At 38.7% G+C, this 22,373-nt stretch overlaps 1 protein-coding gene across 1 annotated transcript; it reads right to left on the bottom strand.

The window, feature by feature from the left end:
• Positions 1-338: 338 nt before the first annotated feature.
• On the bottom strand, positions 339-17,244 carry LOC149014435 (cyclin-like protein). The gene is made up of 4 exons (XM_089155161.1): positions 16,979-17,244; positions 6,253-6,511; positions 1,503-1,563; positions 339-1,048 (listed from the first exon to the last, which is right to left on the bottom strand). Exons 1-4 carry the CDS (start codon positions 17,044-17,046, stop codon positions 456-458), a joined length of 981 nt encoding a protein of 326 aa, XP_089011287.1. The 5' UTR covers positions 17,047-17,244; the 3' UTR covers positions 339-455.
• Between the last annotated feature and the right edge of the window lie 5,129 nt (positions 17,245-22,373).

Genomic DNA, 22,373 nt, shown 5'->3' with positions numbered 1-22,373 from the left:
GGCGAATATTCATCAAAACTAGGCTTGGATCCCTCGAACATTGGGCGGTTGTCAGGGTATAACGAGAATACCAGTCGTCGGCTGGTTTTTGATTCTTTCTTTTGAACATTTTCTTCGAGGTGCTGTACCATCTCTTCGTGAAGCGTGCAGTTTTTTATTGAAGTGAGGCGCGTCGTGGGGAACTTAACCCCAAGATTAGATGTCTTTGATTACATTATCCTCACGTCAGTTGGATGGGTTTCTGCGGGAGCACCACTCAGAGCTTTCACTGAGCAGCATTTTAAAAGAAAGGAAAAAAAAGAAAAAAAGAAAGAAAAAAAGAAGAAAAGAGGCAGACAAAGTCAACACTTCAGCTCCAAAACTAAGAGGGAGATCTCAACAATGTCAGCGCTAACAACAAATTGAGCAATAACAAATGACAGATCCGAATTAATAACCTAGCGCCAACTAATTTTCTACAGGGCCAAGAGTGCTTCAACCTTCGAAATCTCTTCCTCTTCATTCTTTGGGGTCGGGCTCCTATTGGCTTCATCAAACAGATCATGCTTCCACTTGTCAGCACCGAAACTACTGGAATGGTACTGGTTTTTTTCCCCATTCCATCCACTTAAATTGTCTCTTCCCCTGAAGCTACCACTGCCTCTGAACCTCCCCCTTGAGGGAGGGTCAACCCTTTCACCCCTGCGGATTTGTTCTGGATTTCCTAGCCGTAATCTCTCAGCCCTTTCCATATGACGACGACGAGAGAGCCCTCCTCTTTCCTTTTCTCGTTCACCTGTGGACACCGCATAATCAAGGTGGTCCTGTTTAACAGATTCTGTTTGTTTTACACTAGTTGCCATGTCAGAGTCCAGTGGCATCTTTTTCTCCCTAAATGCAGGCCTTTTCTTTGAAAGGGCTTGTGGCTCTGCCTCTAACTCAAAGAATCCGTCGTGACGCCAAACGGTGCTCCTGTCTACATGAGCCTGGGTCCTCCCATGTCTTTGCTCCAGATTGTCACTCATCCTGCCATCAGACTGATCCTTTGAATCAGTCCACCATCCGCGGTCTGTAATTAAGGAATAATGAGAGGATATGTGAGGAACAAGAAACTCAATTGTTTAAGGGTCCAAAATTTCATGATATTTATAATTCTATGTAGTACACATGCCCATTAAGCAGGATGATCTGATTGACATGCCCCCAAGAAAAGCATTTTACATGCACAAAGGCCTCTACACTAGAATGATCCCAATCATCCAGAGTAGTTCTTCTTTTTCCTCCCTGCACCCGCTCTCCCCTTTTTTCTATTTCAAAGAGAGAAAGGGGCATAAAACTGGAAAGTAAAAACTTTCATCAATGCTTGGTGTACAGAACTGGAATGGTCGCCAGATTACAACTAAAGCTTTCATCCATCAATCAAACAGTCCAGTTATGAGCATGAGTGCCTATCTTAGTATATTCAAGTTTAAAATCACTATTCTGAAAAAAGAGTTCAGAGATGTGTTAAACAAGAAGCTTACCAGTAGCAGCTCCACGGACAAGTTTTCGACCACTTTGCCCAGCACTACCACGTTCATCGTGCTGTACATACATGCATAGGCAGGCCTAAGTTTGTTATACACAAAGAGGAGGCACTCGAGGGCACGGGGTCCGAACAAAAATCCCGCTACATCAGGCCAGACAAAAAAGAGTTTGTGCACACTGAATAACACCAACTCAATCAAACTAAAGCATTCACAAGTTATTCAAGTCAGAATGAACAAGAGGACTTAGTTGTTAAAGAGACTAAAACAGGGGGAGTTTTAACTGCCAGAGTCAACCTTCTGCACATAAAGGCCATCTATTATGATTCCTAGTCCAATAGAAATCACGAATTATCAGTTCCACTAAAGCAAAAGGGTGGCAACAAGGATCCTGCTACCTGAGCCAGTCAGAAAAAAGAGAGTTTGTACACACTGAATAACACCACCTAGGTAAAACTAAAGCATTCACCCTGCATAGTTATTAAGGCAGCATGGCAACCAAAGCATGTGGGGGCTTCCCTAAGCGCCATGGCGGCTAGGTGGCCGCAATGCCTTGGTGAACAAAGCATTTTAGTATACATTTTTTAACACAAACGTTTTATGTCGTACAAATATAGAGTTACAATAATGAAACATTGTTATAAAAAATAAACATAAGTTCATCTCATTGTAATAAAACAGCAAAATAGCATAATAACATATGATTTATATAAATACGAAACCGGAAGTACTAATTATACTTACTTCTGTAATGTTAAACTAGTAATGATGTTGATGGTATGTACGGAATGGAGTCCCTTTTGTTTCTTCTAATCTGATTTCTAGTAAGTCCCAGTCGATTTGGTCTCTTTTACAATTAGGTTTTTATTTTTTTTATTTTTTTGTTACCCTTTAGCCATAAAATGATCCCAATATTATGTGACGTTATGGAATAAACTTTGACCATTTAAAAGATCCAAAATATAAAATAAAATCGGGAACAAGCCTAAACTGAAAAAAAAAACCTATTTCAGATCCTATTCTCTTGCAGCCACCATCTCATACCCAAAGATGAACCTATAAAGCACCTCTCACAACCCCAAATTTCCCCTAGAAACCCTAGCCACAGGGTTTAGAAGCCTACATCCCCTAGCTGCAGGGTCTAAAAGGCCTAACCAATTCAGCTATTCATCAAGGATCCTTGAAAATTGACTCTCGCTTCCTTGAGTTTACATCAAAAAGGCAAAGAAAAGAAGATGGAAGAGGATGGCTAATCCAGATATTTTGTGGTTTAGCGCTAGGATATGGCTCAACAATAATCTTGAACATTAACCACCAAGACAACTTCATGTAACTCACCAGCCAAGGTTCCAACAGTGGAAAAGATCACAAAAGCAGCAAACTCTTTGCAAACAGCAATTTAGTTAACAAATATTTCAAATCTGATTCTGCATAGAGGCATCTGATTCTGTATAGAGGCTTAATAGTCTTAAAACCATACTCTAATTACAATAGGAAACATAACACAGCCTCTTTACTATTTGCGTGGAGGAAGTGGGAACCCTACTTACAACCTAAAAGACATTAAACGAACACATATGTCCCAACTTAAATTGACCCAACATACATCCTAATCAACCTACTGAACCATGGTTCAATTCAATTAAATGACAAAAACTAATAGTAAACCAAGCAACTAACTCATAAGGGATATTCTTGGGATCCAACAAGTCGTAATTCTATGGCCTTGCATTTTGATAGATCCCTAACAGATGAGAGAGCTGCCTTCGGAGGATTGATCACAAATGGAAGAGGTGTACCAATTATGGCAAATGCATAAGTGATGATTTCTCGGTACTAAATATGGAGCTGCTGGCAATCCGAAGGGGGTATCAGCTTATGCATAGCAAAAGGGCTCCCTGAAATATCCATCAGAACTGACTCAAAACTTGTGGTAGATATGCTCAATGGAAAAATGGTTGGACCTGGAATGCCCAAACTTATAGGAGTTTACCTGTGTAAGAACTGCAATGAAAAGAGCTTCTTCAGGTCAGGAGGGAAAAAACCAACCAGCAGAGTGTGGCTGGTCTCACTTCTAGTGCCCCAGAAATTATCCTGCTCCCAAATGAATTTGATGCAGACCTTCAGGCCTTGATGGAGGCAGATATGAATAAGAAGGTGCATTATTGAAACTATCTTTTGTAATAGGGTTCTAGGTTCGCTGTTGATTGCAGGCCTGTCCTGCTTGGCTCAGGGAATTCACCTCCTTCCCATAAAATCTAGATAGGATCCTCTGAAGTTGCTTATTTTGTACATTTTCTTCCTCCTTACCACTAATTTTTGTACTAAGCCTAGAAACTGAACTTCTCGTCCCATCAAATAGGCCAACGACGACTTAAACCTATGGGACAAAAGCCCAACCCCATACCTACCAACCTAACCCTAGGTTGATTTCAAGGGAAAATTATCCAATCTCACCCCCACCCCCCCCCCCCCCCCCACCCAAAAAAAAAAAAAAAACTCTTGCCAACTTTTGGGAAGGCTGGGGGATTAGAGTTTGGGAAAATTACATGATCAGACACTATTGAGCTTTGGTCTACCAAGTCAGCAACCTACTCTTTGGTTTGGTTGAACAAAAACTAGACAACATTGAGTTAGGGTTTACAAAACTAACCAATCCCTGTCCTGATCACTGTCTCCCAAACCCTTGTGTTCGTCACAAGCCTTCCAATCACTCTCTGTCTTGCCAAATCCCTCTACCCCATGCAATACTTTGACATCACATAATCAAATTACTTTCTTTCTTTCCTTCTTCTTTTTTTCTTCTTTTTTTTTTCCACATTTTATAAGTTTCATCCCTCCTGTTTCACCATAAAGCATTCAAAGAAGAAACTGAAGGAGACCTCACTTTCATCGGCTTCTAAGCCCGGTTGCTTCCAGTTTCACAATGGTAAATGGAATCATCATTGTCATCAGTACCAATATCAGCAAAGCCCTTTTATCATGAAGGCATCGCCTCCAACCCAACCAACCAGGGAATCCGTGGAATGTGGATGATGCCTTCAATTCTAAATGGTCAGCAATTTACAGATTCAGCCTCCAGAGTCCAGAGTCGAAAGCTAACCTTCAGATCAACTAATAAAGTCAAGCCACAACCCTAAGATCAGCTTCCTCCCAATAAATTTCTTGGCCCTGAGCCCTCCAAGACCACCGAGTGAGAGTAACAGTAGTCCTCTTCCTTCCAAGGTTGCTTCAGTTTGTACTTCCTTCTTCTGTGTCTACAATAGTTGAGATTTTCCCCCTCCCCCATTGCTCGCTATTTTGCATGTCCTTCTATTTTTGTGCGATGCTAGTTTTTGCAATGAGGGTGGAAAGCTACGGCTGCAAGAATGAACATAGAGGGAAATAGAGGACTTAAACGGATAAAATTATCAAGAACACTGTTGATTTTATAAACTCAAACCCAGTATCTTGACTTTTCTTCAATTAAAGTCCAGGTGGCTAATTTGGTAGACCCAAACTCAGCAATATCTAACCATGACATATTCCTTTAAACTCTTATCTTTAACACCTTATATTGGAAAACAGAAAAACATTTCTATAAGTTTCCCATCTCTAACATAAAGGTCCTGTCTATTTCATTTTCGTGTTGCCTAGGGCGATAAACCAATGTGCATTTTTACCTCAAATAACAAATAAGGTACATTAACTTAAAATACGACCAAGATTGTGCCCGCTGCATTAATTGTAGAAGTCCAAACTAGAGGGAACAACTTACTGTCAGCCTTTAAGTTTTCTTAAAATGCTTGACACCTACAACCTGACACTCAGAAGTTCTAAAGCGAGAAACTTTTAAAGTTAAACCTGCCCGGCAATCAGGTGGAGAGTGGTTAACCCAGTATTGAAAGAGTGGTTTCTCTCAAGTAGGAAGCTTTGGTCTGAACAATCACTAGACAAGATCACTGCAAATCATAGTTGTCAAACCGTCCACTTAGGCGGCAAAAGGGTTTTTCAACCGCTTTGTCTTGAACCGCTTAATTGATGCCCAATCTGCAAAGGAACTCCAAGGCCCAGAGTGACATAGAACCTATTTTTTGCTCTAGGCCGGCCTCCCCGGACCCCCGCCCGCTCACCGGGGAGCGGGACCCCTGTGCCCGTCGGCAATAGAATGTGAAGCATAAGCCATACTAAACATCAAGAATCAATGAATCAGTAAATGCCTAGGCGAACACTTTGACAACCATGGTTTGATGAGATGAACTTATGTTTGTGTTCTTTTTTTGAATAATTTTTCATAATTATGATTCTTGAATGCTTTTTTTTTTTTTTTTTTTTTGAATGTGACAATTGAATATTTGTTTAGCTTATTATAGAAAGTAGTTGTATTGAAAAGTAGTTTAAAAATAGTTATATTGAAAAAAAATGACCCAACCGCTTTGGTCGCCTTATTGCCGCCTAGGCGCTGCTTTGTCGCCTAATTGCCTAGGCGGAGCACCGATCGCTTTGACAACTATGCTGCAAATTATTTCATATTGATCTTCCACCAAGATTCATTAAATGTTTAAATATCTAGTTTTCCCAATTGTAACAACCATGTCAAATGCAAGTCTTCATGTGATCATAGAAACTACCACATTTGAACTCAGAAACATAAAGAAGATGTAGGAGTCAGAGAGCTTCAAAAAGGATGGAGGCAGGCAGAGCATTTGACTGCAGAAAAGACAAGTATAAAATTAATCAACAGTACTTCCATGATTTGAAACAAAACCTGAAAAAAGGACTGAGACCGGGGCACATCAGTTGGGTCAGAGATATGTTTGGCACCATCCTCCAGTCCATTGGTCTTCAGGCCCATCTCTTTATCTGCTATTTCAGTCGCAATCTTAGTGGGTGGGGCTTCAAGGGGTAAGGTATCCTTCAACCGCCTGTGCTTTTGATCCCCACTTGAATGATCTACAAGATCCAAATTATGGTTGTTGGATGTTCTCTCAGGCACAGGTTTTCCATCTCTTCGTGTTCTCTTAGGACTGAAAGCAAAACAAAAAAAAATTATATAGTAAGGAATTATAAGTCCCAGAAACATATAGAGACTCACAAGACCCAGTGCCTTGGAGTTTAGATAGCCAAGTATAGAGAGGAAGTTAAAGAACAATATTATGTGTCACTTTGGCTTATATCTGTTTCAACTGGAAAATCAACTCTTAGATAAGGAACCAATTTTGCGTATCTTTGCCATATGTCCTTTTTTTATTTCACTGGTATATAATGAGGTAGGACTTTACGGCATGCTCAATTAAGCAAAGTGATTCAGCCATGAAAGATCACACGTGAGTGCAATTGTTTGATTGACAAAATATATAAATACATATTCCTCTATTTTTTTCCCTCCTTTTTGTACATTTGGTTGAGGGATTGGTTGGGGCAGTGAAGGCGGGTCATTCAAATTCTGGCCAATCATACCCATACAGATATGTATCTCAAAACTGCATTGGTCAACCAACGAAAGATGACATCACAAAAATCTTACTGGGCACTGTGCTTTGAGAAGAATTCCATACACAGAATCAAATGAAGCTCACAACTAAAGGTAGGCTATCCTGTTTTTTGTTTGCATATCTTCTCACTACGGTATTTCAATATTGCTTGAAAGCTCATGGGTGTTCGGATCAATCAGCATTCCATGAGTCTTTTGACAGATTGAGGCTATAAATAAAGCCTTCAACCCATGTAACCATTAAAGTTGAATTGAATACAAATCTAAGTTTGAAGGAAATCCAGGTCATGGTCCAGAATTAGTGTGCTATCTTCTTCAATTCAAGCAAGTCTTCTTTAAGCTCCAGCAGTGTCTCAACAGTCAACACAACAGCAGCCGCATACCCTTCTCCAAGTAAGTGAACATCATCCCCGATCCCATCCCTAGCCTTCTTCTTCCCTCATCCATCGAACCTTTCTTTTTTATTTGTTGAATTTCAGACAGTTACGGAAACCCAAATTTCAAGGTCAGCTCTACAGCAATCTAACCATTAGATCTGTAATCTTTAGGAGCCTCATCCTCCCAACCCTAGTGACCTTAGATCCAATTTGATCCCATTATGATCATCCAATTTTATTAAGAAGGTGGCTAAAGATGTTCTAGGTGAATCAAAAGGAAAGATCCATTCTTATAGAGAGACGTGGTGGTGGGATAGTGAGGTTCAAGCTGCCATTAGGAATAAAAAAGCTAGTTTTAAGACATGGCAAAGAACTAAGGATGTTAAGGATCTTCAAAGGTATAGGTTGGATAGAAATGAAGTTAAGAAAATTGCGGGAAAAGCAAGGGAAAGGAAGTATGAAGAGTTATACAATAAGTAGGGCACAAAGGAAGGGGAAAAATATATTTATAAGATAGCTAAGATGAGGGATAGGAAGAGTAGAGATCTTGACCATGTTAGATGTATTAAAAATGGAGATGGTCAAGTATTAGTTTGTGAGGAGGATATTAAGAAAAGATGGGAAACCTATTTCTCTAGTTTACTAAATGAGCATTCTTCAAGCACTTATGTTTTGGACTATTACAATTTTCACCAAGGCACCAATGTCCGGACTTACATACGTAGAATTTCGATGTCCGAAGTAAAAGAAGCTTTAAGGAGGATGAAACTCGGCAAGACACAAGGTCCTGATGAAATCCCAATTGAAGTATGGAAGAGCTTAGGAACCCATGGACTAGTTTGGTTGACTAAGTTGTTTAATAAGATTATGAGCACAGGGAAAATGCCAGATGATTGGAGGAGAAGTGTTGTGGTTCCAATTTACAAAAATAAAGGAGATATTCAAAGTTGTAATAACTATAGGGGCATTAAATTGATGAGCCATACGATGAAATTATGGGAGAGAATAATTGAAACCCGTTTGAGACACTTAACTACAGTTACGGAGAACCAATTTGGGTTTATGCCAGGAAGATCTACAACGGAGGCTATTTACTTAATTAGGAGACTTATGGAAAGGTATAGAGAATGTAGGAAAGATCTTCATATGGTATTTATTGACCTAGAAAAAGCTTATGATAGAGTCTCTAGAGCATTAATTTGGCAAGTACTAGAGAAAAGAAGTGTTGCAAGTAAATATATAGATATAGTTAAAGATATGTATGATGGTTCGGTGACTAGTGTTAGAACAGTGGGGGGACAAAGTAATGAATTCCCGATAACAATTGGGCTACATCAAGGGTCAACTTTAAGCCCATATCTATTTGCACTGGTAATGGATGAATTAACCAAAGACATTCAAGATGAGGTCCCCTGGTGTATGCTTTTTGCGGATGATATTGTGTTGATTGATGAGACCCAAGTGGGGATTAATACCAAATTAGAATCATGGAGATTAGCTTTGGAATCAAAAGGCTTTAAACTTAGTAGATCAAAGACAAAATATTTAGTTTGTAACTTTAGTCATGATCATCAACCGAGCCCTTCTCCTTAAGCAAGGCTGGAAACTTCTACATGAACCATCATCACTATGGGCTACCACCTTGAAAGCCAAATATTTTCCCAAATCCAGCTTATTCAATCCTAACCTCAAACTCAAGAGTGGCTCTTGGCCTTGGCAGAGCCTCTTTAGCATCTTACCTGATCTCAAAAAAATGATTACCAGAAAAGTAGGTAACGGGTCCAACACTTCTTTCTGGTATGACCCTTGGCTCCCACAGGCAAAATGTATAAATGAGCTATACCCTCTATCCAACATCTGGTCGCATAACACTACAGTTGCCCAGATGTCGCGATACACTTCAATTAACAGGGAATACCTCACAAACTTTAATCTTCCATCCTTTCCACTTTCACTTTTTAACCTTAATTTGTCACGGGATACTTGGACCTCTCGCTCCACTACTGGTGAGTTCTTGGCTAAATTAGCTGGAAAAGCGTTGACTAAACAAAAATATGAAGCAATGCCCCATGAGTTCACCAATTGGTGGAAAACGTTCTGGAAGATGCCATAATTGCCATTACACCCAAAACTCAAAATTTTCTTCTGGCGTTTACTAAACGCAGGGCTACCGGTAAGAGCTACTCTCTCTCAATGGACGGAGATGGACGACCATTGCCAATTGTGCGGTGAAAAGGCAGAAACCAGCTGGCATGTTTTCCTCTCTTGCGAATGGACAAAAAGAGTCTGGGCTGCAGGACAATTTGGACTACGGACGGAACGTCTTCAGCAAATCTCCATTCTGCACCTCTGCAACGATTTCCTTGTTGGATTTCATCGCAATAAGCAAACAACTGACTGGTTCTTTTCGGTTTTTGTTACCACATGTTACTTCTTATGGGCAGAAAGGAATAAGGCAATAAATGAAGGGATTATGCCTAACCCCTACAAAGTACTGCAAAATATAAACAAATGGCTAACTGATATGAAAGCCTCACCATTTAAGGAGGAACTCATAAACAATAAAACCCAGACCAACTCCTTTGAGGGAATAAATTCTGATAATACTATTTTACTCTGTGCAGGGGTACATAACGCATCACTAGACCAAGCGGGATGGAGCGCGGAGATCTTGAAACATGGGACAATTCAATGGACAAAGAAGGGTTTGCTCGAAAAAGCTAACCAGCTGGAAGCTCTAGTAAAGGCAACAAAGGAAGGCATGCACTACGCTGATCGGTTTCATGAAGTTTGGGTTAATGAAGAGAAATCACCCAATCTCTTCCAGAATCATCCGGAACAAAATTGCCCCATCCACCTCATACCTGATCTGGTAGAAATCAAATCGAAATTAGGCAATACAAGGTTCTGTAACTTTAAATCCCCAGGACTCCTAAACTATCTAAACAGGCTGGCGAATAGCAGTATTACTACCAACCTTTCAAATTCTAGTTGTAACTCAAGGCCAAATCAGGCCGACAAACTATGTTATTTGCTTTTAAATCAGTAATATCTTTTCCTTTTCTTTGATCAAAAAAAAACTTTAGTCATGATCGGGCAGATGATGAGGTGGTTATACTTAACAATAAAGAGATTTCTCAGAGTGATTGTTTTAGGTACCTAGGTTCAATCATAAGTAAAAGAGGTGATTTAGAAGATGAGGTTTCCCAAAGAATTAAAATAGGGTGGATGAAGTGGAGAGGTCCGTCCGGGGTCTTATGTGATCGGCGTATTCCATTAAAGCTTAAAGGAAAATTTTATAGGACCGTTGTTCGACCAGCTATGATGTACGGTGCAGAGTGTTGGGCTGTTAGAAAGAATCATATAGATAAACTCAGTGTAGCAGAAATGAGGATGCTAAGATGGATGAGTGGCAAAACTAGGATGGATAAGATAAGAAACGATCATATTAGAGTTGGTCTGGGAGTTGCTCCCATAAGTGATAAGCTTAGAGAAAGTCATTTGAGGTGGCACGGCCACGTTCAACGAAGACCTATAAATGCTCCTGTACGGAGAAGTGATATAATCCATATTGAAGGAACTAGAAGAGCTAGGGGTAGACCTAAGATAACCTTAGGAGAAGTGGTGAGAAAGGATATGTATAGCTTAGGCCTTGTATCTAGCATGGCCTTGAACAGAACTGATTGGAGGGCAAGAATCCATGTAGTCGACCCCATTTAGTTGGGACAAGGCTTATTGTTGTTGTTGTTGTTGTTGTTGTATGATCATCCGATTTCAAGATATAATTATTTTCTTGAATTTTCATACTTCCCAACACCCTAAAAACAAGAACCTTCATATCTTTTAATTTAGCCATCCAAACCCCACCAAACTCGGTTAATCAAATCATATTCCCATATCAATACATGTATTCTCTCCAAGTTTCAACCCATTCCAACACCTTTAGACCCCAATTTCTCATCTCAAGGAATTTATCCCATATCTCCCATTGGTTGGGTTTTCAAAAAATTATTAACCTAACCTTTCCCAAAGGAAATATTTACTTCAAAACCCTTATCTCAGACCCTAGCCTTCAATCTTCTTCCCCCATCCATCACACCCTCTCTTTTTTCTCTTTTTTTTTTTTTTTTTTTTTTTTTTTTTCTTGAATTTTTGGACTTTTCTTAAGACCCAAATTTCAAAGTCAAATCTACACCAATCTAAAAGTTAGATCTGTCCCAAACTTTAAGAACATCATCCCCCAACCCTAGTGATCTTAGATCCCAATTTAACCCCATTCTGACCGTCCAATTTCAAGAAATAATTATTTTCTTGAATTTTCATACTTCCCAATACCCTAAAACAAGAACCTTAATATCTTTTAATTTAGCGATCCACAACCCCCCCCCCAAAAAAAAAAAAAACTTGGGAGATAATATCCCCTATATTTTTACCTCCAATCCCTCCAAGTTTTAGCCCATTCTGATACCTATAGACACAAGCTTCCATCTCAAAGAATTTATCCTAGATCCCCCATGGATCTATAAGGATTTTGTATCCATAGGATCCTAATTATCATTTTAGAGCATATTATATTTCACCCCAAAACGTTAACCTAACCTTTCCCCTAAGGAAATCATCCCTTCAGAACCCGTATCACAAAGGAACCCCATATCCCCTAAATTCCCAAAACCCTAATTCCTATCAAACCCTAAATTTCAAAACTGCATAAGTTACAAATTTCAATTCTAAAACTACAATTGCAGCAAGGTTTCAAACCCTAAAACATAAAACCCTTGACCCCTAAGCATTGCCGAATCTACCCTAACCCTAGCTGAACACTTGTAAACCCTAAATCTATCCAAAACCCCTCCATTGAAGGCAATTTCAATCCTAAAAGACTGCTGATTCTAAGGGACGAGGATCCTGGAGTGAGCTTGATTTTAGGGCAATATTCCAACAACTAAACTCTAGAATTTGGTTCACATCAAAGATATTGCTTCCAATGCATAATTGTTCGAGTGACTGCATACATCTCCCTGACATAAGTAGATGCTGCTTACACTGGCGGGGATAATTTTTGGCTGAAGAAGGCACTAGGTTGTCTCTCTTGGGACACGATGGGCATCGATCCCATGTCATGAGGCGTCAGTCTCCACCACAAACAGCAACAAAAATCTGGCAAGCGCAAAACTAGGGCAGTTGTCATGGCACAGCACAACTGCTCAAAGGCTTCTTATGCCATTGCCAACCACTGGAATGCACCATTTTAGAAGATCAGTCAAGGGGCTGCAATTTGCACATAACCTTTGATAAGTCAGCGACAGTTCCCAATCAACCCAAGAAATCCTCTAAACATCCTTAGATATTGTGGAATGGGCCAGGCCAACATTGCAGAAATTTTGTGGGGATCCATAGCAACTCCTTGGGTCGATACAATATGTCCCAAAAAATCAATAGGCCTTTTCCCAAACTTACGCTTGGACTCCTTGGCATATAATACATGGGCCTGAAAGATTTTTTAGACATTTTCCAGGTAATTTAAGAGGGCCAGCCAATTAGGGCTATAGACCAGTAAGTTGTCGAAAAAACATGGGAATTCAGCACAAGATGGGATTGAATATAGAGTGCATGGTGGCTTGAAAGGTGAAGGGGGCATTGGTTAGGCCAAAGGGCATGACTAGGAATTCAAATGGCCACTTAGGGTTTTAAGAATATAATCGGAGCGTATACCAAATTGGTGATAACCTGACCGTAGGTCAAGCTTGGAGAAGTATTAGGCTCAATGAAGCTCATCTAATAGCTCATCTACGGTGGGCATAAGGAACCTATCCCTTACAGTCACTGCATTCAAGGCAAGATAGTCGACACAAAAGTGCCAAGTGCCATCTTTCTTCTCGACCAAAATTACTGAAGAGGAGAAGGCACTTATGCTGGGTCTAATTATCCCAACCGTGAGCATCTCAGAGATTAAATGCTCAATCTTAGTTTTTTGGTAGTGTGGGTAGCAGTAAGGTTTAATATTGACGGGCTAAGTATTGGGTAGCAAATGGATGGAATGATCTTGGGCTCGAGGTGGAGAATTCCCAGTGAGGGTGCAGAAAACCGAACCATATGCCTTAAGGACTGGTGCAACCCTTGGGTCTCATGTGAGTGGGAGTTATCAATAAGTTGGGCCTCAATGGGCTGTTGGATCTCAATTCAAAAGAACATTGCATTGGCCTTTGTATGAACTAGCCTTCTCACTTCATGGAACTATAACTACGCTCTCGCCCCTAATGTCTCACCTTGCAATACGACAGATTGATTTTCATTATCAAATGCTAAAGGCTGAAAGTCACAAGGAACTAGGCCCAAACTATCCAACAATTGCACTTCAAGAACCAAATTTGCACCAAACAAAGGGAAGACATTTATGATTAAGCCCTGCGTCACTTAGGTTGCGACCACTGATGATGAGAACTTCAAGCTTAGAAGATGCTTCAATTTCCATGCCAAAATGCAGTGCCATACGTCCCTAGATGAAGTTGTGGGTACTACCCCTCAACCAACATTTGTAGTGGCAACCCAGTTACGGTTCTGGCAAATCACAAGGTTAAGGACTATGGTTCACCCACCAACAAATAATAGTAAAGCTCTGTTGGAGCATCTATGTAGGATGAACACCATATCCAAGTCCAGGGAAATACCAGCATCATGCGGTTTGCCCAGCAGATTATCCTAGCCAGATTCCAGATGGGAGAACTAGCATGCATAGCAATGATGCCCTGGGGAGAATTTCTTGTCGTAATTACAACACCATCCTTTGTAACAATATTGCTACATCTCCACTTGGGATAATTGCCTAATAAGGTGATGTGAACACAATAACCCCCCCCCCACACACACACACACAAACAAAAAAAAAAGGATTTCAAAATCAAGGTCCAAATAGCCAATTCAAGCTGGCCAAATGCCCCAACAGCATTTTAGTCATTTTCCAGACCCTTTTTAGGGCTCAATATGGATCCAGTTTCTTATTTGAGTCAGTAGTTTGAAAGTTATTTGAGAATTTAAGCTGTGTTGAGCTAGTTGTGGACAAGATAAAATTCCTTATCCAAAGGGGTCCTTATCTTTAGAGTTTATCTTTATTATTTTGAAGCGTAGTTAAGTCCCAATTTAAGTGTCTTCAAAAGATTTCAATCTAAGGGTTGTAATCTCATAGTAAGTTGATTCCTCTTTAAAATGTTTTAGTCTAGTGGTGGGATCCTTATCTCTTAGGGATTTCCGACCCCAATCAGAGTCTTATATTTTAGGTTATAAATAGTCTCTTCTTGCATTGTAATCTTCAATCTCGATTGAATAAAATTTGAGTGTTATTGCCAAGAATTCCTTTGAGGGGGACCCTCCGATTGTCTATTACTGCATTCTTCAAGCTCTAGCATTCACGTTCAGCAACTCCAGCAGCTTCTTCAACCTTCAATCAAGCATCTCACTGGTTCCAAGTAAGAGAAAACCCCCTACCTTCCCCCTTGTCCGCAGCCCCTCCCCAGTTACCCATGCAACCCTAAAAAACCCTCCCCTCACTACTGTAGCATCCCTGCCCCCTGCCCCTCTTGTTTAGGCCCAGTAAACCCTCCCCACCCTGTCGCATACACCTTCTACTCTTTCCTCCATAGTTTCAGTCAAACCGTAGCCCCTTCCCTAGTAGCCGCAGCCTCCCCTATTCCCACCTTCTTCCCTGCAATACAGCATCCTACTCCATCTAAGAAAACCCCATTCCCAGCCCCCCTCCAGCTCCTTTCACATCCCTCAAAATTGCAAGAAGCCATGGACTTGAGTCCTACCCTTTTTCTGCAGTTCTGTCCTAGTTAAATGACTTCAAAAATTCTGCACTTCATTTTCAACCTTGAGAATTGCAGAAAATTTAGAGTTGGAGAATTTTTTTTTCTTGAATCTGAAATTCAATTTATAAAAGGATTCATATCTGAAATTAAGTTTCAGAAGGCTCTAAACCCCATTAGAAAAAAGATTTATAGGGATATTATGGACCAGTTGGGCCTGCACTTCATTTTCAACCTTGAGAATTGTAGAAAATTTAGAGTTGGAGAATTTTTTTTTTCTTGAATCTGAAATTCAGTTTATAAAAGGATTCAGATCTGAAATTAAGCTTCAGAAGGCTCTAAACCCCATTAGAAACCCTAAAACCCTTCTCTCTTTCGCTAGAACTTCCTAGGCTAAACCCTAAGTCTAGGGAATTACCAAACCCTTTGCCCTAGACTTGGTTTACGTCATAAGGATTCATGAGGATGGCGTGGAAAATGCCACGAAGGCATTGCAAGTGTGGGAACTAATCCACACATTGTCGGAGGACAAAAGGACAGTCAGCGGTTCTCCGTAATTTATGCCTCTTGTAACCGTGCAAGCCCAATAGCATGGGACTTGGTCAGTGGCTTGAACGCCATAGCCTCCTTATGATGACAGTCCATAGTCTTGAAATGAAGAAGCTCAGCATGAACTAAGGAAGCACAACATTTCTCTGGCTCACCAATATCTCAAAACGTGCTCGGTAATTGCTACGGTTGTCATTTGTTAAAGTTTAGCAAGGGATGCTATCATATTCCAATGGCCCAAAATGAACTTCTAGTGACCATGTAAATGAGGCCTAAGAGGTGCACTATGCAACTCTAAACATCAATTGGAACCATTGTAATGCCATCTCGTCAAAGGGGTTCCCACTTCCTAGAGTGTGCATATCTGAAGGTTGTTAGAGGTATAAGGTCTGTTCCGATTGGCCATCAATAGCTGTGAGGCAAAGGACTAGCTCGGAGATAGATTGATATTGCTCCTCCATGCTCACATCGAGTCAATATGTGCACCTTGTGCGGCGGCAGTCTCTCCCAACTGTCGGATTGATTTATCGACGTGGCAGAGGGAAGTTCATTTGGACATCTTTCCCCGTTAAGTTCAAATGCTCTCAAGGAAAGCACCAAAAATTGTTAAGAACGGAGATAAGGAGAAGAATACTTCACTATTTCAAGGGTAGCACCTCCTAAGAAGAGACAAGAGGAGAGAATTAGCATAAATCCTAACAGCTTCCTTTTTTTTTGCAGGGGATCGTGCTTGGGATTAGGAACATAGTCCTTTAGGGCAGACGGGATCTTCATTGGTCGGCTTGATCTCCTCGTGGGTTCATTAAAGCCAGGGGTGTCGGCCATGATCTCTGGTGTACCATGCTGGTCTGGGGTAGTTCCGCCATTGATCATATCAAATCCACAATGGAGAGAGGCCTTCATTGCTCTCTCCCATCGTTGTTCTCTCTAGTTTTTCAAAATTCACAGTCCAGTGATAGAGAAAGATGGAGCAACGATCGGAGAATTGCCTCGAAGATCGAATCTGAATCTTAAAATTACAGGTGTTTTTACATTGTGAACATTTTCTAGGGTAGTAACTATAAAACTAAATAGTGCTAACTACAAAAAAAATGGCCTAACGTGTAATAAACAGATGAGCATGAAAACGAAGCGGCGGAGATATAAATAAACCAATTAGCAGAAAATGAGGGGTGATCTGCTTGATGCTCAACTCGTCTGGTTTTCCAATCGGATTCATTCGAGCTCTAATATCAGATTCATGTAGCAACGTGAGAAATAGGGATAAATTACCTGAATTCTCTTTCAAGCTTGGAAGGTAGACGTTTGGCATCGTATTCCCGAGCCTCCCGTCGAGACATCTGTTTACGCCTTCGGCTTTCTTTTCTTCCTTTTGATAGACGGCAGCGACTAGGGTTCTTCCTCCTACGGTTCCCCAGATAGTAAAGAAGCACTAAAACATGTAAGGGCGCTCTGCCGTATGACACGACCCGCAACCGCCGTATAGATCATGGTGGCATGGGTACCATGGCACGCAGAGAGTTGATTTTGTCCGCTCCTGAGACACAGTTTTATCCAACTATTACAATAAAGGGAAATTCTGTTTAAAATATATTTACTCAAATAGTTTCTATTCTTAAAAATAATTGTCAATTTCTAAATTTTGTGCTTTTTTTTCTCAACTAATTTTTTCTTATGAATTATCCAAATTACTCATAAACATATATATATATATTATATATATATATATATATATATATATATATATATATATATACTGACACATGCAAATGTCCGTGACCATACAAGAGAGAGAAAGCAAATCTAAAACTATAAATTTTTACCGAAAAAATAAAAAATAATTAAAAAAATCAACTTTTGGGGTGATGAGGAAATATGTTCAATTTTTAAATTTAATACAGTGTCAAAAATTACTTCTGCCATATCATTATTATTGTGGACAAAAAATCATGATTTTAGATTTCCATTTAACTAAAAATATATCATGAAGAGTACAAGTGCGAGTCAATGTTCTGGTTGTAAATGCCTCAAAAACATCAGATGAGGGTGGACAACGCAAGATGGGATACATTGGCCTCGAAACAACCCTTGTAACCACTCTTGCGAAACAACCCTTGTAACCACTCTTGCATGATTCAAGTCAAATATATTTATCTTAGTTTTATGTTTTCTTTGAACCCACACACACAGACACACACAAAATCTATGTTTTCCTTTCTCAATGGTAGGCAGTCAATGCCAATTTCTTTTGATATTGGGTATCTTAACATCATGATTTTGTGTCTAGATATCCATCTCTTATAGTTTTCAATTCCTTGTCAAGTCACATACTTGTAGAAATTTCCTTCATTTCAGTGGTTTATTAGTATAGTTATTTTAAAATTTTAATTGATTCTTCATAAGATTTAAATTATTAGTTTAAGTGATAATTTTTGACAAATATCATGCTATACTCTTCTTCAAATTTGGCAAAAAGTTCAAAAAATATAAAAGATGTTCTCTGATTGGTGGGTTAAAAGAAACAAAATATTTGACCTTTGAGTGGGAGTTTTGTTCAATTGGAATGATGAAGGCACAAACAACAGAAAGTGAAAACACTAAAACCAAGTTTTATCCATATACATTTCCATTGCATCTTTGAAATAAAAACAAATACGTTTATCTCTGGCCAATTATGAACTTGATGTACCTCTACTACATATAATGTTATTCCCTATACATCCAAACAAAACCAATCATTGCTTCTTTAAGTGTGAAAGCTTCCAAAATTGAATTGCTTACTCAAAAAATTCATAATTTAAACAGTCCAATAGGTTTTATCGTAAAAGATGACAATCAAAATTGACAATCACGATTGTCGATTGGAAACTTTCTCATACATCAAAGTTCCATATCAACTCATCAAATTTTCATATCAACTCAACAAAGAACCTTAGCTACTTGCTAAATTTATGCAATACTAAGCACAAGATTATGAACAAAATGTATCAGGCCCATGGAATACTCAAAATCTAAAACAGTTGAGTATTAGCAGCCAAGCAACGGAATCCTCATAACCAAAAGGTTGCTTGTTTGTAGAATTATATGATTTCCATGGAACTCAAATTGCTTTAATAATGTTCTTATCCTATACATATTTAATCAATATAATGAATATTTAACTTTTAAAGCCTGTTGTCTCAATTTAGCCAACCAAGTTATTTGAAGCATAGATTGATCCAAATGCAAAAGAGTAGCACTTATCTGATCTAATCCATCTTTTTGTATCTATTTTTAGAAGGAAACAGTCAACGAATAAAATATTCAAAAAGAAATGCAAGCAAGATTCTTGGTGGTGTCAAATAATTAATAGCTTTTCCAATTCGCTCTACTACTCTTGTCTGAGGATCTAAAGTTCTTGCCACTTACTTTTGGAAGCTAACTGATGATATTAAAAATTTGTTTACTTTTAAGAGTTGAACCGTTGGAAATATACCACCAATGGATTAAATTGTTAGGACCCAAATGTGAAAATAAAATATCCAAGGGGCATTTACATTGTTAGTGCATTTAGATTGTTGTTAAAATATTTGATGCAATCCGAGTTACTCGCATAGAATACCATGAGATGCTAATGTCAAGGGAAAATATAATACATGCACCATATGTAAAAGCATAAGCACCTATATGTTAGGTAAAAAGTAGGACATGAAGTTCGGATTTCAAATATATATAGGTTGAAATGTAGTTACATGCTTTAACAATCTAAGGAAAGCAAGGAAGTGTACATTCATAGCAACACCTATAATATATCTATGGTACCTCAGTAGTAAATTCATAAGAACCATGCCTTGAGATGGTGTGTATAATCCAACCTTAGAGCGTATAATCCAATCTTAGAGCATCTGCACTCTTGCAAAAGTAGATGATTGAAGCTCCCATAGGCCACACTTTGTTGAACCATGGCTATGATTTATAATACATATGATGGTGTTAGCGCCACAAACAATTATGTGAATATGGATAACAAATTGATCCCCTAATTTTTTGTTCTGAAATAAGAAAGAGCCCTGATGACATTATACGAAAATCATTTTACCAAAATAAGTCATAGAAGGGAATATAATATTGTAAGAAATTTATTTCTCTTCTTATCAAGTACTTACACAACTATCAAAAGGGGTGCTAAACACCCCTGCATCATCCACGTTAAAGATGTGACCTTTCTCTTGGTTTTGCATAACATGCATGGCTTCTCATTTGCATATTAAAGATCCAGATATTTCAAGGCAATCTATTCATTGAGCATATATAATAACAACAGTTAGCCAAAACAATGCACATATATTCCAACTTAAACTTGGGAAAATAAATATCTAGATCTAATTTAAATTAAAGACTATGGAACAACAAAATCAATAAGATCATTTGAACGCAATGCATGTGAATGTTACATTTCTAGCAAGTATGAGGGACGTGTCATCATAAGTACCAACTTGACCCAAAATATTAAATTATATATAAGAATCTCTTGTTGCAACATAGTATCCATATCTATGCAATATGAAATTATTAGGTTAGTTAAGGCCCAATATGATTGACCAATAGTCAGCTTTTCATATAGATATTTGGTGTATTGCCTTTTCTCCTCCCTATTTTACTATTCATATATTTTATGGTGACAAGTGTGTGATCAATAAAGCTCTATATTTTATTTTTTTGGTTTGGTAAACATAAAGCTCTATATTATAGTAATTGTTTTCTCATAATTCCTTTAAATTTATTTTAATCTCTTGGGAATTGGAAAGGAACCTAAGTAAGGTAAAGATGTAGATCTAATTGTTTGGTTTTACAATTTTTACCTTTGATTTTATAGATGAAGGATTTGAGATGGCATGCCTATACTCGTTCATCTACTCTCTCTTAGGCCCCTCTATATTTTTTGCATTGCATGCATTAGTAGATTATCATTTGTAAATTATTTGTTATTATTGTAATTCATATATATAAGTATATATTTTGGTGTGTGGCAAATATTTCATTGGACAAAACTGTTTTATTTATCTCATAAAAAACTTCTTATACAATTATTTGAAATCACATATTGAGCTATTTTAGTTGTACTTTAGGATAAAGTGTTGAAACCGGTTGAGGAATCTGCACAAACACTATAACATTTGTTCTCACAATACTTATTTAGAGTTGAAACGTATCAAATGTACTTTCTTAAGGTATTTAGACACCCCGATTTGTGTAATACAGGTTTTATAGTATCTTCACCCCAGTATCAGGCAGCCCAAACCTTTAAGGTTGCACCCCAAAAATGTTACTTAATGTGTAATCAGGTTATGTTCACTGCTTAACAAAATAACAACAAGGAGAGAGAGAGAGAGAGAGAGAGAGAGAGAGAGAGAGAGAGAGAGAGAGAGAGAGAGAGAGAGAGAGAGAGAGAGGGAAGAGTAAATCCGTACTTAGAATGAACTCGAAAATGGGTTTATATAGAACCCCAAAAACTGTGGGTGAAAGGGTAAGGTCACCTCTCATTGTGAGGGTACATTTCAACTTAACTCCCTTTAGGAAGGTACCTATCCAGCTGACCTCCCTATAGAAAAGTGCCTCTCTAATAGCATCTCCACGTTTTCACCTAGCAGTGGACTTTCCAAAATAGGTCCCATGACAAAAATGGGCATTCCGGATCAAGGCCTATGACCCACGATCCAAGATCCAAGTCCCAAGTCATATAATTTATTAATATTAATATATATCTATATAATCATGGCAGGGTCACAATAGGGTTCAGGCTAGGTTCGTGTCGTACAAATTAATATTACATGGGTCCTTACTATATATAAACGATATAATCAACTCCTCTCAACCCGATGTGGGATTAAACAAAATCATAGGATAAAAGACACGATTAAAACATGTATTTATATAAAACAATATTAAGGTTTAAAAATATTTACAACATAAAATTGTCCATTCATTTTTTGATAAATTTTTCTTCACTCAATATTGTCTTATTTAATAACTCCAAAGACTTATGATACAAATATAAAAAAATAGGTATTCTAATTTTCTAAAAGGGTAAAAATGTCCATAAATCTAAGCATCCATGATCTAATGCAAGCAATAAGACATGCTGGTGGAATTAATGTGTTTGTTTCGTAGCTGCAACATTCTCATTTTCCTCATTACAACCGCGGAAGCAACTCATAGCTCAAATCTAACAACCCTGCTAGAGTTTTGGGCTTTCTTTGCACAATAGATAGAATTAGACATTCGTTGGTCACCGCTCTTTTGAAGGCAGTAAAGGCCAGTTTGTCATCAAGATCCTTTATCAGGATAGATATATCATTAAAACGCGATATGAAGTCTCAAATAGACTCAGAGCGGCCTTGTCTCAATGCCATGAGGTTGTCTTCGATTTTTTTCTTTCTTGATTCCACTCTTGAACCGAGTAGTAAAGGCGTACCCCAGTTCGTTGAAATTGTGGATGGAATGCTTAGGCAAACAAGAGAACTAAGTGGTTGCTGGGCCGATTAAGGAGGTCAGAAAACATCTATACTTGATGGCATCACCCCCACCACACATAATCATAATTAAGTTAAAATGACTGATGTGCGCCAATGAGTATGCCGTCCCATTGTATATAGTAAAGGAAGGGGTACGGAAACCCAAAGGCAAA

Source organism: Hakea prostrata, chromosome 5 (assembly GCF_041222555.1).
Source record: "Hakea prostrata isolate BN-2017 chromosome 5, UWA_Hpros_2, whole genome shotgun sequence".
Classification (NCBI taxonomy): Eukaryota; Viridiplantae; Streptophyta; class Magnoliopsida; order Proteales; family Proteaceae; genus Hakea; species Hakea prostrata.
Note: the sequence above shows the minus strand (reverse complement) of the source record. Positions and strands in the feature narration are given on the sequence as shown.

Excerpts from the sequence above, each read along its gene's own strand:
- LOC149014435 (XM_089155161.1), bottom strand. The coding sequence starts at position 17,046 with ATGTCTCGACGGGAGGCTCGGGAATACGATGCCAAACGTCTACCTTCC. Across the intron at positions 6,512-16,978 it reads AAGCTTGAAAGAGAATTCAG|TCCTAAGAGAACACGAAGAG; the intron begins GTAATTTATCCC and ends TTTTGCTTTCAG. Across the intron at positions 1,564-6,252 it reads GGTCTCAGTCCTTTTTTCAG|CACGATGAACGTGGTAGTGC; the intron begins GTTTTGTTTCAA and ends ATGTATGTACAG.